The 18,125-nt window shown below is 42.8% G+C and overlaps 1 protein-coding gene across 1 annotated transcript in view; it reads left to right on the top strand.

Moving 5' to 3' along the window:
- The window catches only part of gfra1b (gdnf family receptor alpha 1b), a gene marked incomplete at both ends in the record, with an annotated part of 29,002 nt that extends 12,412 nt beyond the window's left edge, over positions 1 to 16,590 (top strand). Inside the window, 7 exons of the mRNA XM_079756423.1 lie at positions 3,549 to 3,727; positions 5,209 to 5,381; positions 5,969 to 6,078; positions 7,020 to 7,154; positions 10,101 to 10,300; positions 15,791 to 15,838; positions 16,438 to 16,590. Coding sequence (XP_079612549.1) covers positions 3,549 to 3,727; positions 5,209 to 5,381; positions 5,969 to 6,078; positions 7,020 to 7,154; positions 10,101 to 10,300; positions 15,791 to 15,838; positions 16,438 to 16,590 — 998 coding nt within the window. The remainder of the gene's footprint in view (positions 1 to 3,548; positions 3,728 to 5,208; positions 5,382 to 5,968; positions 6,079 to 7,019; positions 7,155 to 10,100; positions 10,301 to 15,790; positions 15,839 to 16,437) is intronic.
- Between the last annotated feature and the right edge of the window lie 1,535 nt (positions 16,591 to 18,125).

Raw genomic sequence — 18,125 nt, 5'->3', positions numbered from 1 at the left:
TGCATATAGAAGGATTATTTTCTCTGATCATTTGGTGCAGGGAAGGAAAGGAGATACAAATAATCAAAAGTACTGGGAAATGAGATGGCTGAGGTTGCAGATCAAATTGCACTATTGAATCTAAAGTTCTTCACAAAAGGTTACCTTGAAATGACGCAAATGGATATAAAAAGGTGAAGTTATTTAAAACCTTGGCTGGTTGGTAGACAGCACATCAGTCATGAACACGCACACGCACACACACACACACACACACACACAAACACACACACGCTCAGCTGATCCAAGTCTGAAGTCATGCACTTCGGACTTGGATATAAACAAGAGCAGGAACCCGAGTAAGCGAGGAGGATTCAAGATCGCCAGACTAGATCTAATAAGCTTTTCGTCCAAAAGAAAACAAAGAGCATAATAGCTGGGTACGATTGCTTCAGGACATTGTCCTTTCTCAGAGGAGCCAAACTATCAGGAGAGTGCTTTGAGGTTCTTGGAGCCAGTGCGATATGAAATAGAGAGCTGGCCACCTGGCCTGGTGAGAGTTTACGTGTTTGGCATTTTGGATATACCAAAAAGGTAACCATCGAAGCCTCCATCCACTGCCTCCACTCCTCAAGGGCGAGCTGAAGGACCAGGAGTTCCCAGTTCTCAACATCATAGTTTTTCTGAGCTGGGGTTAGATGGCTGGAGAAGAATATCAAGAAGGTCCTGCAGCCCTTTGACTGGGCTGCTTGTTCTGGTCTTAAGCGGAGCGTTGGGGCAGAACATCTCCTACGTCAACATTAGAGGGGTCTATCTCTATGATGAAGGGCAGAGAAGGGTCTGGATGGATCAGGACTTTACCGCTGCATGAGTTCTCTGAAAGCCTGGTGATTATTAGGGGAGTGGTTTGACGTTCTTTAAAGTTATATTTTAGTTATATTAAGTCCATGATCATCAATGCAAGGATGCTGGCTTCTGGCCTTCTTCCCTTCGCTCCAGCAGTAGAGTAGCAAGGTCAAATTATGCCTGCAGTCAGGAAGTCTTGGATATAGGTGTCCATGGCAAGACATTCAGGACCAGAAAGAAAAAAGGACTTCCTCTTGGAGGGGTGGGTCTGGAATAAACATTAAAAGCATAGTCATAGGATCTGTGGGGAGGCAGTTTTCTTGCTCATTCCTTGCTAAAAACACTGCCCAGATCCCAATAAATACAGGGAGAACACGAGAGATTTCTAACTTTGGCCCTCTACCTGAGAAAACGACAGACTGGGCGAGCTAGGAACATATAGCTTACTGGGGCTTAAATGGGGAGTGACGCACCACAAAATGAAATTGCATCACCATCCCAGGACTTTGCCTGAAGACCACTCAATATGGGCAGTCAGCCAGCGGGGAAAAAGGAACAATAGGAGTTGAGGAGACTCTACAATAGGAAACTGGATTGCATTGCGTGACCCTGGGGTCTACCATCTAGGGACAGGTTAGTGACAGGGTCTGTTCTAAAGAGACAAAAGGGACCTGAGATTACCAGTTACCAGTAGAACCGGAGTCTTGTGAGAGTGTTAATGGAGTGATGGTGATTAGGCCACTGTAGGGGGATATAAAGTATTGTTTTGGAATGAGTAGGGCTGGGAGAAACGATGAGACTCATCAGCAATCACCTCATTAATGATGAGCCAAGTCTCATCATCTCCCTAAAGTTAAGGGCAGGAGGAACGTTGACCACCACAATATCTACAGCATCTATTCCTCAGTAGACCTGACCTGGATAAGCTGTTGCCCTCTAGATCCATAGGCTTAACTGTGGATAGAGTTCAAGGAAAACTCCAGGAGAAGATGGAATAGCAGCATAGGCCATCGAGCACACCTCATAGAGGCTTGAAGCTTTCCTGAAACAGGGTTGGCTTAAAGATGTCCCTCTCTATGCCTTGCTGCCTCTCAGCTGATTGTCCACGTGAATGATGAGGGCATTGAGAGCGAGCTCCGTGGGTTGAGAAAATAATAATCATAAACTGCAATGGGTAGGTATTTCTTTATTAGACGACTGTGTGGAGGAAAACCATAGCTAGCAACACAGATTACAACGCATACACAAACCTGCACACACAATTCAATTACATTTAAAAAGCCCACACCTTACGTGGTATTGGGCTGTGATAAAGGATTATTGTATGTGTAACACTATATAAGAATCCGTCACATAGAGTCATTTAGAGTAAGCATCCATTAGTGTAAGCATCCATTAGCATTAGCCGCAACAACCTGGTGCAGTGTTTGGTTTCACATTACAAAGTCAGGTGACCTGAAAATTATAAAATTATAGCACTGTTTTCCCTGCTGAATATAAACAAGCAGGCAACTCATCACAAAGTATTAGCAAAAACCTGGCTGCACTCAGGTGCGCAATTCTTTATTTAAATATTCCTTTCCAAGGAAGGAAACTTAATGAAACGAGACGTCATAATGAACACAGAGGAACTTGTTGCCCACAACAGGAGTTCTCTAGTCTTATGAATACCGGTGCAATCTTCTATTTAAATTCTTCACATATGGTTGACCACTCACTACGACTTCTTAAATCACCTTCCAGTGCTGTTCAGAGCGCCCATCTGTTTTGTCACTAAATAAACATCTGAATAGGAAACAAAAAAAAAATTGGGTTCTTCGGGGACTTTATACTATCGACGCCGCTTTAAACAGCTGCTTTTTTTATTATTTTTAACCACGATTTTGTCGCCTGAAGAAACATCAGTAAAACTCAGAAATGGGATTTTTGCGTCTTTCAAGAACAGCTGGTGCTTTTAGGGGGGAAAATAAAAACCCAAAATGTGTCCCATTGATTTAAACACGAGACACAGCTCACAGACCTCCCGTCTAACCAGACAAAGCTGAAAGGGTGCGAAAGGTCTGAAAAAAAAGAAATTCAGCCCGTCTCCCCCAATGGAAAACTGAATGAGTGTGTATGTGTGTGTGTGTGTGTGGGTGTGTGTGTGTGTGTTTCCAGAGGCATTACCAAAGTCTCTGACAATGGTTTTTCAAAGTAAACAAGCGTTTCAGTCTGTCAGCCGATACTTTTAGGTTGTGTTGTGTGGACGCCGGTTCCTAATAACAACCCTCTTTGTACCTTGGAGGTACGAGGAAACAGCAGTATTTACCAGCTGTTCAAAGTGACACTTCAAAAGTCACTTTACTATTCTCATCTCCCTCCCTTTCTCCATCCCCCTCCCCTCCTCTCTTTCTTCCCTCCACATCCCTCACATACCTCCCTCATCCCTCTCCCTCTCCCTCACCCCTCTATACCCTCTAATTACTCTCTATTGACCTCCCTTTCTCGCTGCCTCCTCATCTCCCTCTCATCATCCCTCTCTCCATCCCTCATTCTTCCTCTTCCCCCCCTCACTGTCTCCCTCTTTTCCTATCCATCCCTCCCTCCATGCCCAACCTCTCTTCACCGCCACCCCTCCCCATCTCTCCTCCTCCACCAATCCATCTATCGCTCCTTCTCACTCCCCTCTCTCCGTCTCCTCCATCCATCACTCTTCATCACCTCCCTCCCTCCACCCCCCCCAGGCGAGCCGGCCTCGGCCAAGGAGAACAGCTGCCTGAGTGCGGCAAAGGCCTGCAATCTTAACGACACGTGCAAGCGTTACCGCTCGGCGTACATCAACCCCTGCACCAGCCGCATCTCCGTGTCCGAGGTCTGCAACAAGCGCAAGTGCCACAAGGCCCTGCGACAGTTCTTTGACAAGGTAATCACCGCCCGCACCGCTGTTTCACGGCCCGTTACTTACGGCTGCGTCTGGGTGTCTCTCTATTGCTCTCACTCTATCGCTGTATCTCTCTATCACTGTCCCCGCTCTCTCTCTCTCTCTAACGCTCTCTCTCTCGCTCTCCCTATCTCTCTCTATCGCTCTCTCTCTCTCTTTCTCGCTCTCTGTCGCTCTCTCTCTCTCTCACTCAAACATAGAATTTATATAAATCGGCCCTCAGTAGGACCACTCTCACAACAATACCAATGATTACTTAAGAGAAAATGCCTCATATCACAGAAGTCACCTCACTTAGTTTTTAAGCAGTCATCCCATAATAATCCGTTGACTCCTTGACAAATCGTGTAACTCGAAAACAGCTCAGGCCGAAGCCATCTCAAAAGACATTAATGAATACATTAGAAGAGATTACCCAAATGCTTTTGCATTCGGGAAATATATTGAGATGATGAAAAATACGACCGATTTTATTAAAGTGCGGCCCAGATTTTGATGGATGTCAAACTCTCCGACAGATAAATATGGAAACCAATTTTTACTTTTTTGTTGCTTTTTTTTGTGATAAATTGTTATCCGCCACTTAAAGCAAGCACAGCGTTTCAAGACCGCTCACCCGTATGCATCAATGTCACAGTGATGGATTTTATTTCACGTGACGTAAACAAATAAGACCATGTTGTGAATAAACACTCTTTTTATATAATTCCAACGCTTGTCAGCACTGACAGAGCAATTTATGCCCGAGAGACGGAAAGTGACAAAAGAGCAACAATTTTCCCAGATACTGATAGCTTGTCTTGCTAACGGATTTTCTCATAGATCGCTACGTCTCATTTTCTCCTCAATACAAACGGCCGTGTGACAGCTCGGTGACAAAGCACAAAAATAGCTTGTAAATATTAGTAAATCATAACTTCTTGAAGGGGCTTAAAACTCTCTCTTTGACCTCCTTTTCTCTCAATTCAAAACTTTTCAAAGCAAGAGGTTGGTGCTCATGCATTTTTCTTTTCTAAATTGTATTGCATTAAGCCATTTGGCAGAAGAGTGAATAAAATGAAGGCTGAATTTAGAAGAGCTTGACATTTCATCCTGTTCACACTGAAATCTCCTGCCATTGGTTGACACAGACCGCATGACCAGACCCCAAGTAACCCCAATGACATGATTAACATGTCAGATAGTGTAGATAGGAAGGTCTAAAATCACATGTCACTCAGTATGTTCTGGCTGATATATTGTACTGTACAGCACCAATCCAACACTTCACTTATGTCCTGTCCAGAATCTCTACTAATTCTACTTATTTCTCACCTTCCCACTCTCACCTTATCTTCTCTCTCCCTCCCCTTTGTTTTCCTCCAACAATCTCATCCCCTTTCCTTTCTCTCTCTTTCCTTCCACCTCCTCTTATCCATCCTCCCCTCCCTGTATCTCCCCCTCGTCCTCCCCCCCCCCTCCAGGTACCGGCCAAGCACAGCTACGGCATGTTGTACTGCTCATGCCCGGCAGGCGACCAATCAGCATGCGAGGAGCGCCGGCGCCAGACCATCGTCCCCATCTGCTCCTATGAGGACCGCGACAAGCCCAACTGTATGTCCCTGCAGAACGCCTGCAAGACCAACTACATCTGCAGGTACGCACGCAAACACAAACACAGGCGCACACGCACACATGTCCCTGCAGAACGCCTGTAAGACCAACTACATCTGCAGGTACGCATACGCATGCACACACACACACGCATGCACGCACACACACACACAAACACGCACAACCCTACACCCACACACACACGCATGCACACCAGACACACACACACCCCGACCACCACACCCACACACACACACACACACATACACACACACACACACACACACACAAACACACACACACGCACACAATCTGTGTAGGTAGTGTAGGTCTTGGTTGATGACTCTATTTTAAAGAGGAGAATTGCATATTAGAATAGTAGTATACTATTAGTGTATTGCTCATTTTCAACATTAGACTGTGCACTGCTGCACTGAAGATGTAAAGAAAAAAGAAAATGCTACAATTTAATTGGCCTGAATAATAACCAGGTGCAATCAAAACTGTCTGAGTGTTTACACATTGAGCTCTTATTTTGTGTTTCACAGGCTCTTAGGCATTAGTGTTCAAATATCAATATATTTCGTACCATCCAGATTGTTAAAGGGGTGTGTGTGTGTGTCGCTCCAGGTCCAGACTGGCTGACTTCATCAGTAACTGCCAGCCAGAGGCCCACTCTGTGTCGGGGTGTCTGAGGGAGAACTACGCAGACTGTCTCCTGTCCTACTCTGGGCTCATCGGTAAGACTGGACTCACACTCAGCTTCTCCGTCCATGCCTCACTCACTGTTAGTTCAGTGGAACTAGACTCCAGCAAAGGAACATGGGAAATGGGGTGTGTCTGTAACTTGACTATAGGCTTTTATCACAGAGGTGTCGTAGTAGGGGTGAACACAGGTGTGGCTCATTACGTTAATTATGGGAACTGGCATCCCCATAGACCTATACAAAGCATTTTCCTTTGGATAATTTGTCAATGTTGTCGCCATATCGGAGAGGCAAAGACTGGCCTGTAAATAAATACAACTAGGAGGTGCAGTTTTTCTGGATAAAAACACTATAACAACCAATTTCAAGTCGTTTGTGTATTTTTTATTCAAGGCTTTATGATCAACGTTGAGTAAAGTAGATTTCCTGAATTATGATTTATATATATTATAAAAAATATATAATATTATTTAATTAGAATATAAAATCAGGTAATTTAAATAGGTTGAGAAATGTAAACGTCTTGGGCGGGGGAGGGAAAGCGCATTTTTGGTGTGCTAGAGCAGCAGTTCCCAACCCCCGGTTCACGGACTGGAGCTGGTCGGGACTAAACCCTTGCAACTAAACCACTCTTTATCAAGCACTGTAAATGCACTGTCTTTGCACTACTATTGTGTTTATTTAAGTCTCAGGTGACTTTTCTTGTGTTTCTCTTATAAATTGTAGTTTTTATATTATTGTATTGTTGAGCCTGAGTCTCAAGCATTTCATGGCTGTTGCTTTAATTGTTGTGAATATGACAGATAAACCATCTTGGAAAACCTCCTTTGTTTATATTAAAATGATGCATCCTAAAATGAAGGCATTAAAATTGACTACCGGTCCTCCAATTTTTTCAATGAATATGCCCAAAAAAAAAGTGTGGAACACCTGAGCTAGAGATCTAACCCCCCCTCTCCCCTCCCCCTCCCCAGGTACAGTGATGACCCCCAACTACCAGCGGGCCCTGGGCCTCAGCCCCTCCCCCTGGTGCGACTGCTCCAGCAGCGGGAACAACCGCGCCGAGTGCGACAAGTTCTCCGACCTGTTCACCACCAACCGCTGCCTGCGTAAGTCTCTCTGTGTTCTCACTACGTCCTCACCTCCACGCTAGTGGTCCTTTAATATCTTTTAACGGAAGGAGGGGTCGGCTTTGAAAAAAAAAAGGCCGTCGCTCATAACCATGATTATTCTTTCTGCTTCTTTTATGGAGCGGGTAGAAGACTTACCTTCACTTGTAAAGCTACTAGTGGTCGAAGACGTAGCTTCACTAGTTGAATCCACTAGCGGCTAGAAGACTTACCTTCACTTGTTGAGCCTACTAGTGGTAGAAGACTTACCTTCACTTGTTGAGTCTACTAGTGGTAGAAGACTTAACTTCACTAGTTGAGTTTACTAGTGGGTAAAAGACTTACCTTCACTAGTTGAGTCTACTAGCGGGTAAAAGACGTACCTTCACTTGTTGAGTCTACTAGTGGTAGAAGACTTAGCTTCACTAGTTGAGTCCACTAGCGGGTTAAAGACTTACCTTCACTTGCTGGGTCTATTAGTGGTAGAAGACTTAGCTTCACTAGTTGAGTCTACTAGTGGTAGACTTGCCTTCACTAGTTGAGTCTACTAGTGGTAGAAGACTTACCTTCACTAGTTTAGTCTACTAGTGGCAGAAGACTTACCTTCACTAGTTGAGTTTCCTAGTGGTAGAAGACTTAGCTTCACTAGTTGAGTTTCCTAGTGGTAGAAGACTTACCTACACTAGTTGAGTTTCCTAGTGGTAGAAGACTTGCCTACACTAGTTGAGTCTACTAGTGGTCGTGGGTAAAAGACTTGCCTTCACTAGTTGAGTCTACTAGCGGTGCACTGGTAGAATACTTGCCTTTACTAGTGGAGTCTACTAGCGGTGCGCACTGGTAGAAGACTTACCTTCACTGGTTGAGTCGACTACCCGTTGCCCTGGTATATAGAACTAGCAGACCCATACTTCCAAGGCTTCTTCGTAGAACATTCATCCTACAAAGACGCCTATGCCTCTGTGAAAAGAGTCTATAAAATCACAACTGGGTAAAGGGACAAGATGGTTTACTCACAGACGTGATTGTTGTTTACCGCATTCAGTATGACAACTGCAGTTGTCTTCAGGCCAGGATTACTTCTATAGGTTCAGAGTCTGCCTACATCTCTGTTACATTTCTGCTTTTTGTTGCATTAAGCCTGAATACTAAAAATGTCTTCCGGACACAATAACATTGATTAGGTCAGTATGCGATTCATTGCTACTTTCAGGGTTTACACCTAAATTGAACCATAAATGTTGGAGAAGAGAACATACACAATATTTGTGTATACAAAGAAATTGCTGTCCTTAAAGCACATACCTTATTGGTAAACTCTTTTAGATTAAACAGTGCTATACCGTAATCATTTACTCTTGATAAAATGGCTGTTTGTTGACTATTGATCAGCCTCAGCCATCCGTCGCTAATGTGATGTATTTGATGTATTTGCAGTAGACTGGAGCAACTGGAAGATATATATTTGCTTCCCTGATCACACAAATCACTAATTGAGCAATTTCTGATTTACTGTAGGACCTACTGATTTACTGTTGCTACATGCTCATGCACGGACAGTGAGGGACCAGAGTGGCAAAAAGCGCAAGCATAAAATGTATTTCTACTTTAAACCTTGGCTTTCAAATCTGAATATTCTGTCGATCTGGCAAACAAAGCCAGAGAGCAGACGTTTTCCAACTGGAGAATGCATTTGTTTATAGATGGTCCTTTTTACACTTCTAATCCTCACAAAAAGGTCACAATTTGACCATCGCTCCGCCACATTGCCACACCAAAGAGATGTCTGTGTCTAATATTTATCAAATTAATTTTGAGAAAATGAGTCCCATCAGTCGGAAAAAAAACAAAGGGATTCCTTTATCCATGGCAGTCAGTGAGGTTGGATTAGAAGACACTTTTCAATGGTCTAAAAGCTAGGGAATTCAGGTTCATTAACGACAGATGACGGGAAAGGTCAAGCCCATTCTCCTCTGGCGTCTCCATGTGTCCATCTGAGGCTTTTTGTTGCCCACTTTGAAACCATTTCATTTCAAACTATCTGCTCCTCCAGACATCTTTCAAACACCCTCCTGCTCTTACCGTCAGCGTGACACACACCTTGATGGGAAAATTAAATCTGCTTTTTCAGCTCGTGTCTGAGAATTTTGCTTTGATTCAATGTGTGTTTGATTGAGTCTCATAATTCTCATGCATTGGGATCCATATTAACAGCTAGACAAACAAATATATAAGAATCATGAGACTCAAACCACTTTCCGAAATGATGAGATTTCAAAGGAGATCCCACTGGCGGTGGCATTGTTGTCGGAGTAGGCAGTAGTGCTGGGAGAAAAAACTGCATATTGCAGTTTTAAGTTACGTCATTTCCCAGCAAAATACTGAGTAAACATCGAGAGGATGGCTTTCATGTCACGATCAATGGTATGATCTGCTAATATCGACCAATAGCATGAACCATGAATATTAATCATTAATATAAACTAAAAAAATTACCTAATAATATGAAATGCAAACACTGTCTAATAAATTCCACCGTCAAAGGTACCCAGTAGGAACGGACCATGTCCACTGCTATCGCTGATCACTATCCTCGGCCGTCATCAATTAGTTCCACCATCAACCACATCCAGGCTGCTGGCTATTATTTAGAGTAGTTCTGCTGTTTGTATATTTGATTTTGTTATTCATACATTTTCCTATTATTGTGTTGTAAAGCTCTTTGCAATCTGCTTTCGATAGGTGCCAAACAAATGAGATATACAAGTTATGCCTACCCCCCCGATGGTTAACTGATCCAGGCTGCTTCTGACTGCTTTGCTATATATTTAAATCACGTTGTACCTTTTATATTTTTATCTTTTATTGCACTGTCACTGCTTCATTTATCTGTATACTTGTATGCATGGGACAAATAAAAAACTCTTGAATCTCTCTTATGTTGTTCAGGGAACGCCATCCAGGCCTTCGGCAACGGCACCGACGTGGGAGTCTGGCAGCCCCAGCCTCCTCTCCGCTCCACCACAGCCCAGCCCGGCACCTCGCGGCGGGGCAAAGACCCATCCGGCCACGGCCTGGACACCCTGACCAACGACAACACCCTGGGCCTGGAGGCTGACGCACTCTACAGCTTCTGTGGATCCCTACAGGTTAGAGTTAGCAACAGGACAAGCCTACAGGTTAGAGTAGCAACAGGACAAGTCTACAGGTTAGAGTTAGCAACAAGACAAGTCTACAGGTTAGAGTTAGCAACAGGACAAGCCTACAGGTTACAGTAGCAAGAGGACAAGCCCACAGGTTACAGTAGCAACAGGACAAGCCTACAGGTTACAGTGGCAAGAGGACAAGCCTACAGGTTAGAGTAGCAACAGGACAACCTAGGGGAGAGCCACTTTTCAGTTAAACGTCTTTTTCAAAGATGACGTTACGTATACAAATAATTTCATCATGTGATCAACAAGTCACATGTGTATTCTCTTAGTTAAAAGTGTAATTTAATACATATGTTAGATGATCGCGCTGTTTAACTTTGAACGTAAGTTGACATTTGTTTCAAATGCCCTGCCTAGTCGGGACGCTTGAAACACATATGCGGGACGAATGAAACAGCATATTTTAAACAGAAACTATTGACCTTACTCTTGTTTTTATGCAACATACCGGACAACATACTAGTGTACTTGTCATTACTAAAATTTCACATCATTTCTCATGATATAAATAGGTCCAAAAATATTTTTGTCCTGTGCGTAATTGTCAAGATGCACATTTCGATTAAAACTCACCTTTCTTCTTTTATACCAGTTGGACGACTACATTTTCATTTAATTAATTTCCCTGTCCTAAGTCATGTTTAGGGATACACAGTTGAACATCCTGTTATCTATTTAAAACAAAATGGTGACGTGCGGGACATTTGAAACAAGTGTTTCAATCATCCTGACAGCGACTAGTGGCACTTAAACCTTTTTTGCCTCTTAACTTCAAAACTCTGACATTGCACACTTTAGGACAGGTTTAAGTACTTACTCATCTGTTGTATTGTCATATTATTATGTAATGAAACAAAAAACACAACTGTTTATTACAAAAAAACTACCGCAGGAGTTTTACTTTCCGCACTCAAATACAGGTTTGCGGGGATAACATTTGAACGGTATGACGTCATTACACAAAATTTCCCGGGGTTGGTCAGTCTTGTGTGCAGAACGTAGTGACGAAATTTGACATGAAAGACTGACATGAAAGGCGGTTTTCGATGAAATCGCTATGTTTCCATCGTCCCGTGTTTCAATTGACCCGGCTCTCCCCTAACCTACAGGTTACAGTAGCAACAGGACAACCTACAGTTTACAGTAACAACAGGACAACCTACAGGTTACAGTAGCAACAGGACTAGCCTACAGGTTACAGTAGCAACAGGAAAAGCCTACAGGTTACAGTAACAACAGGACAACCTACAGGTTACAGTAACAACAGGACAACCTACAGGTTACAGTAGCAACAGGACAAGCCAACAGGTTACAGTATCAACAGGACAAGCCTACAGGTTACAGTAGCAACAGGACAACCTACAGGTTACAGTAGCAACATGACTAGCCTACAGGTTACAGTAGCAACAGGACAAGCCTACAGGTTACAGTATCAACAGGACAACCTACAGGTTAGAGGTGGCATATGATGAGATGATTGATCAACTTTAAGCAGAATTTGTAGATGTAGGCGTGTCTGTGCGTAGGTGTGTGAGTGTAGATTTGTGTGCTTAGCTATGAGTGTTTATTTATGTGTGTGTGTGTGTGCATATGTAGCCCCAAATGCTCCCCCATTCGTCTATACCTCCGCAATACTCCTTAATACTATGTGTGTATATATATATATATATATATATATAGTTTCAAATACACTATAGCCCCTGCCCTCCACATGAACACATGTTGCTATGGTTATTTAAAAGTACCCACCATGCTTGCGCATGTGGCCCCAAAATGCACTGATACTTTGTTGATCCGCTGCAAAGCAAACATTTAAATCCACTTCTCTTGTCTCATCTCATCAATACATCATTAGTCGTCTACCTCCATGGTTTCAGCTCAGCCATCTAAACATCCGAGTGCTGGAGTATTGGCAGAGGGAGTGAATTTAAATGTTTATTTCCCAGCGTATAAACAAAGCTTTGGAGCGTTCATAAGGATGCATGCGTGTGTGTACGGTGGGTATGTCAAATAACTGGCTCAACATTGGAAAGTGGTCAAAAAGAGCAGTGAAATGATTCCATAATGATGAGCAATCTGACATGGGTCAAACTTAGGGCGTGGGGTGCATATGGGCTACAATTCTCTATCTAGAGATAGAGAAAAAAACACACACACCAGAGAAAAGTGGCCCATAAAAACAAACAAAAACAGCAAAGGTTGAAATCAAACACATCTTGAGGTAAAGGTGTAGTAAATGCTGCGTAAAACATGGCTTCATCCTCGCCAGACCTTAGAAGGGAGGAAGTACAAACTAATGCCTCAACGTCTGTGTGGACCACACAGGCAGAAGGCCAGTGAGCAGCCGTCCTCCCCACGGGGGGAGAACCACAGAGAGCTGTCGGAGGTGCTTATCTAGCAGTACAGCAGGTGGGAACAATAAGAAGAGTCCCAATGAATCCCAATGTTAGGAGCAGAGATCCATAATGACAACAAGAGCTTCATGAGGAAAGGAAGGAGGGTATAGTTGGTGTGGTAAGATGAGGGGTTGATTTAAAGGTTCCTGTTATGTAATAATTGAAATGTTGGGTGAGATAAAAGGTGAGATCTGATTGAGGTTAGGCTTAGGTTGGAAGGAGGTCATTTTTAGATAAAGAGTTTATTCGGAAACCCACTAAAGTGGAGGTTAGAGTTTAATTAGGCTGATGGATTCTACATTTAAATTGAGATTGAGGCTGGGTTATGGTTAAATAATTTCTACTATCCTTGTGTTCTCATTCCTATCGGTGCTTTGCAACTCTGCACTTGTTTTTCTCAGTTTTCCTTTTGTCCTTTCGGGAGGACTGTATTTTTTCTGTAGCAATACAGAGACGATATCCTTTGTATTCTTTGATTGTTGTGACTCACCTATAAGTCATAACATTGTCAAAAAAGCTGTCTGCTAAATTACACCATTGCAAGGTCCATGCCACACTCCACCTAGGAGTGTCTCTGATTGGGCTCCTCCAGACAGGGCAGGGTGGTGATGTGGCAGCCGGTTTATTGTAAGGTTACTGATACGTGCCACAGGTGTGCAGCCTCACCCAGCACGAGTTCAATCAGTCTGAGCCAGGTGAGGCTGCCTAAACCACCCATCATCCAAACACACACTGCCAAAGACACCCTTCAAATGTCAAACCTTAAATCTTAAGAGATCAGTTTAGCCCAGACAGTAGACGTCTAAAGCCCCGGTCTTGTCTACTGACAGCTCCAGTGGAGGAGTGGTTAATACTCTGCGTCTTTGCTCGCGGCTGGGAAGAGGATACCTCGTTGAGGAGTTGGTGTCACTGAAGCTGTCATGTCAAAGCTAATTGACAGCGACCACCGTAATAGTGCTACAGGCGTAACCCAAGCAGGAATGCAACCCTTGACCCCAATCCACCATGATACACACTCCAATGCTCTCACTCCCTGCTCACTGATTCCCTAATCCCTAAATAGTGAACACTATTAAGGGAACAAGCAAGAGAAGGAATAGGGGGGATTTGGGAATTATGTGTATCAGTCACATGTTATGTCACAAGTGTTATCTAAGGCCGTCTGACGAATCTTATGAACATTAAAATCGCTGTGTATTGTGGGATACTTTATCTTACGTCATACAGCTTTGGTGAAAACTCCCACTTGTGATCTCACTTAAAGTGTAATTCCAGCGAAAATTGAACCTACGGTGTTTGTTTTGGCATGTATTCCTATCAAATAAGCCCTCCAAGATACTTTTTTCATTGAAAATCAAGTATAGAGTTTGCCCGGTGCAATGTTTGTCTTCCATGTTATTGGTTAGGGGCACTGCGAATGCTTCCAAATCGGCATTTTTTAACCACTAATATTGCAAAATAGCACCAAACCTCTTCAGTAGCATGATTAGGGTCCCTACACATAAAACTGAGCATCAACAACATAGTTAGCATCCCGTAGTTTATTAAAAAAGACTGTTTTTCAACAGGGAAAAAAACATTTATCCCAAATGTTTCCAATAAGGTTAAAACCCAGAAAACTCTCTAGTTGTGTTCAAGGTAATAGTCTATTACATTTGAAGAGGTTGCATGCCAATGCCCTTGTATCCACTTAACATGACAAAACGCAGGTAAACCTTCATGTCATTAACTAGTCCGTGACGACAGATTTCAAGCACACCTAACACACAGACCCATTTTCCAAGACAACCATGATGGCTGCCGCTGTTGGGACACACATTCCGTTGCTCGGATTGGTTGTCTGTCTATCCAATTACGTACTGGGGCATTTTGGTCAGTGCCCGTTGATAACGCCCCTTGGAAATCAGAAAAAGAACGGAGAGGTTTCAGACTAACAAGCATCTGCGACTAGGTCTAGCTATTTCAGGCTAAAATAATCCCAAATTCCGGGCCAAAGATTTCAGAGGGTTGCTCTTCTTAATTTTCATTTATTTTTACTTTTATCCCAGTTATAAAATTAAACACATCTTTCCCTTTATTTCTAAATAGATATGATACATTAAAACAACCCATACCGTCTACACAACGTTTCTGGGCTATACCAATACCTGTCCAGGCGCTTGAAGATACTCCCCAGAGATAAAAACCATAGCACTTTATTATTATAAATAAATTAGATGATATCGGAGGGTTTTCTAAGTGAGGTGATTTATCATGTTATTTTTTTTTATAGTGATAATATGATTTATCACAGTGGGAAGGTTCCCTTCGTAGAGAAGACCTCCCATAGAGCTATTCATCATTTGTTCCTCCGACCAACCCCACCAATATGAGGTGTGTTTACTACATTACCCAGCTACCATTTCATCATGCACCCCTTCTATCTCGCTATCTGGGTTCCGTGTGTGAGTGCGTGTGTGTGTGTGTGTGTCCATGTGTGTTTTGTGTACAAAAAAAAGGATTTAATTTATGAAGCTGTCATAAACACTTAATCTCTCTCTCTCCCCCTCTCACCCAAACAAACACACAAACACAAAAGGCAAACAGAAAGCCAAACAAAGATGGTCTGCATGGGAGCATGAGTTACCACCTCGAGATATCCCTTTCATTCTCACACTCCCTTCATCAGTGTTTCCCAACCTGTGGGTCTCAACTATGTAACAACCTAAGACACTGGGAACCACTGATCTATAAACACATAATGGACGTCACTTGAAAAGTTCCAATAGCCAAAGCAACAGACAGTGAATTCAGATTCAGGTCATTAAACAGCAGGTAGAGGTTATGGCCTGTGAACATTAGTGTTCAAACCCAAGTAAACTCATGCCCTAATGACACCATCCTGCCTCCTATATCCAGTGAACCTTAACGCTCTTCCTCTAGCCCAGAGCACAGACACTGTTAGGATTCAACAGATTAGAACAGTGGTCATTTCCGGAACACACACTCACATTCAAACAGCCTGTCTAAACTTTATCTGTCTCTCTTTCAGGCTCAAAAACTGGAGTCAAACGCGACAGCAGACACCGCTCTGTGTGTGGTAAGAATATTAATTCTCTTCTACTTTTGATTTAGCTTTCTTTTGTTCACCCTCAACTTGGTCGCTATTGTTCCTCCATTATCACAAAACACAAACGTGGAGGACAGCCAACAACTCGGCCTGAAACGCTGGTCATTACCATCCCTCTTCCTAATTGGCTCAAATGGATGCCACCATAGAGTGTGAGCCGAAACAAGGACCAACAATAGCAATCACTTCTGTTTGTCTAGGGGTGGTTTGGTTTTTCTGCTGATTGATTGCAACTTCAATTTGTATTATGGAATTATGGAAGGTATTAATGACAACAAACACGCAGTGAGGAGGATGATGAACGCACTGCCCTGCTCTCAACCATTGTGTGGTTTAAATGTCTCAAATTTAAATTTTATTTTATTCCTTACAGTTTCTTGTCCTGTATACCAAGAGACAACAACATAAATATTTCAAGGCACACCTTTGAAAAGCCCTGTTGCCATGAGATCCGTCACAGACTGAACAGTGGATAAACATGTATAAATTCCGAAAACTCTCACTGTATCTCTCAACTTCTGTATTCGTTATATTTTAATAGATTTGCTCTTCTGTTCTTTTGCGTGCAGAATTCAAAGCAAAACGAGCTGGCAGATTCCCGCTCTGTTCCCAGAAGTTCTTCTGGTCTCCCCCTCCCACGCTTCCCTGTGTTGCTACCTCCAGTGGTCCTCACCTTCATGCCCTTCCTGTACCCTCCACCAGGGCTCCAACCCGGGCCCTAGGAGGACAGTCTGGCCCCTGGCCGGATGGACAGAAGCAACACCTTTCACTTTTCTGTTCGGACACTATACAAAGTTTTTTGTTCGTTTGGAAGATGGAAGTGGCGGTCGGTTGTGGACGAGATCGTAATCTACCTTCAAGGAATTTCCTTATTTTCTTATTTTTGTTTCTTGTTTTGCTGCGGTTTTTGGTCTTCTATGTGTTGTTGTGGCGTGGGGACAACACATAAATCTTCAGAAGAATTTTATGAAGACTGAGAAAGAAAAGAAACCTTTAACAACTACAGTGGAAAAGTACGACTTATCTTGCCCGCCTTTTTGTGTGTGTAGGCTTGTCGGGCCAAAATAAATATACAAACCAAAAAACTGAAACTAAATTAAAAAATACTGCTCATCTCTTGGTTTTGAGATGACCTAGTGAAGATGTACATGAGTGAAGAAACACAGTTATCTGGTGTGGAAACAGTACATAGAAGACAAGAATGCTCTTCAAATTGATAAAAATGGATTCTGACTGCATCGTTCATTGTTCATTGTGCACATTGAAATGCTGTTTAAAAAATTCCATGAATGGAACAGACAATTTGTCGCTGTTAAGTTCTCGGACACTGCTGTTGTAGTGTCAATTTAACCCTGTCACTTCAGACTTTGTATCATTAAAGTCCATTATATCCAAGGACGGCATCTCAAGCAGAAAGAAAAGTATGACACAAAGTGGAGAGAGAGCTAACATTCAGTAAACGTTATTTTCTTAAGAGTCTTATCAAAACAAGGATTACACGCAGTGGAGAACAGGCAATTGTTTCCTACAAAAACCTTGGTAAAAGGTCTTCTTTTGGGAACATCTCAGCAAACAGTTAAAGCATGCCATTTTTTCTCCTACAAAATTGAAAGTCAGAAAAGGGTTGTTTTTTGTTTGTTGCAGTCGCTGCATTGATGGAGTGTTGTGGTGGTTTGATCACTTGCTTCTCGCATTACCTCTCATAACATTTTGTACATACGATACTCTTAGAGCGCGCTGTCCTCCCCCTGGCAAGTGTTGCATAGCGTTGATTGTGTTTTTGCGACTGTACAAGTATCTGGTGTCGGAAGACTTGTCAACTTGATTCAGTATAACAATATAGTTTGTACAACAGTGTGTGTGTGTATGTGTGTGCGTGCGCGTGTGTTTGTGTGTTTGTGTTTCCTTCCTACTGCCAATTAAGTAGCAAGTGAAACAGAACATTATCAAAATACCCTGACATCTCTGAAAGATAAATCAGGATTTACATTTGTGTGAAGAATTTGAGCTACTAATACATTCTAAATTGTGTGCGTGTGTGTGTGTATGTGTGTGTGATTGTGTGTGTTTGTGTGTGTTTGTGTGTGTGTGTGTGTGTGTGTGTGTGTGTGTGTGTAGTTGACACCATACTATCTGTATTATAGAAACTCAGAGGAATGTAGAAAAATAGAGGGATAAAATAGAACATTGTCTGAATACCTGAGGCCTTGGCTTCTGAAAGTGTAAACAATGTGTCCAATAAATTTGCCATCTGTGA

This window comes from Pollachius pollachius, assembly GCF_949987615.1.
Source record: "Pollachius pollachius genome assembly, chromosome: 19".
In the NCBI taxonomy this organism is placed as follows: domain Eukaryota; kingdom Metazoa; phylum Chordata; class Actinopteri; order Gadiformes; family Gadidae; genus Pollachius; species Pollachius pollachius.
Note: the sequence above shows the minus strand (reverse complement) of the source record. Positions and strands in the feature narration are given on the sequence as shown.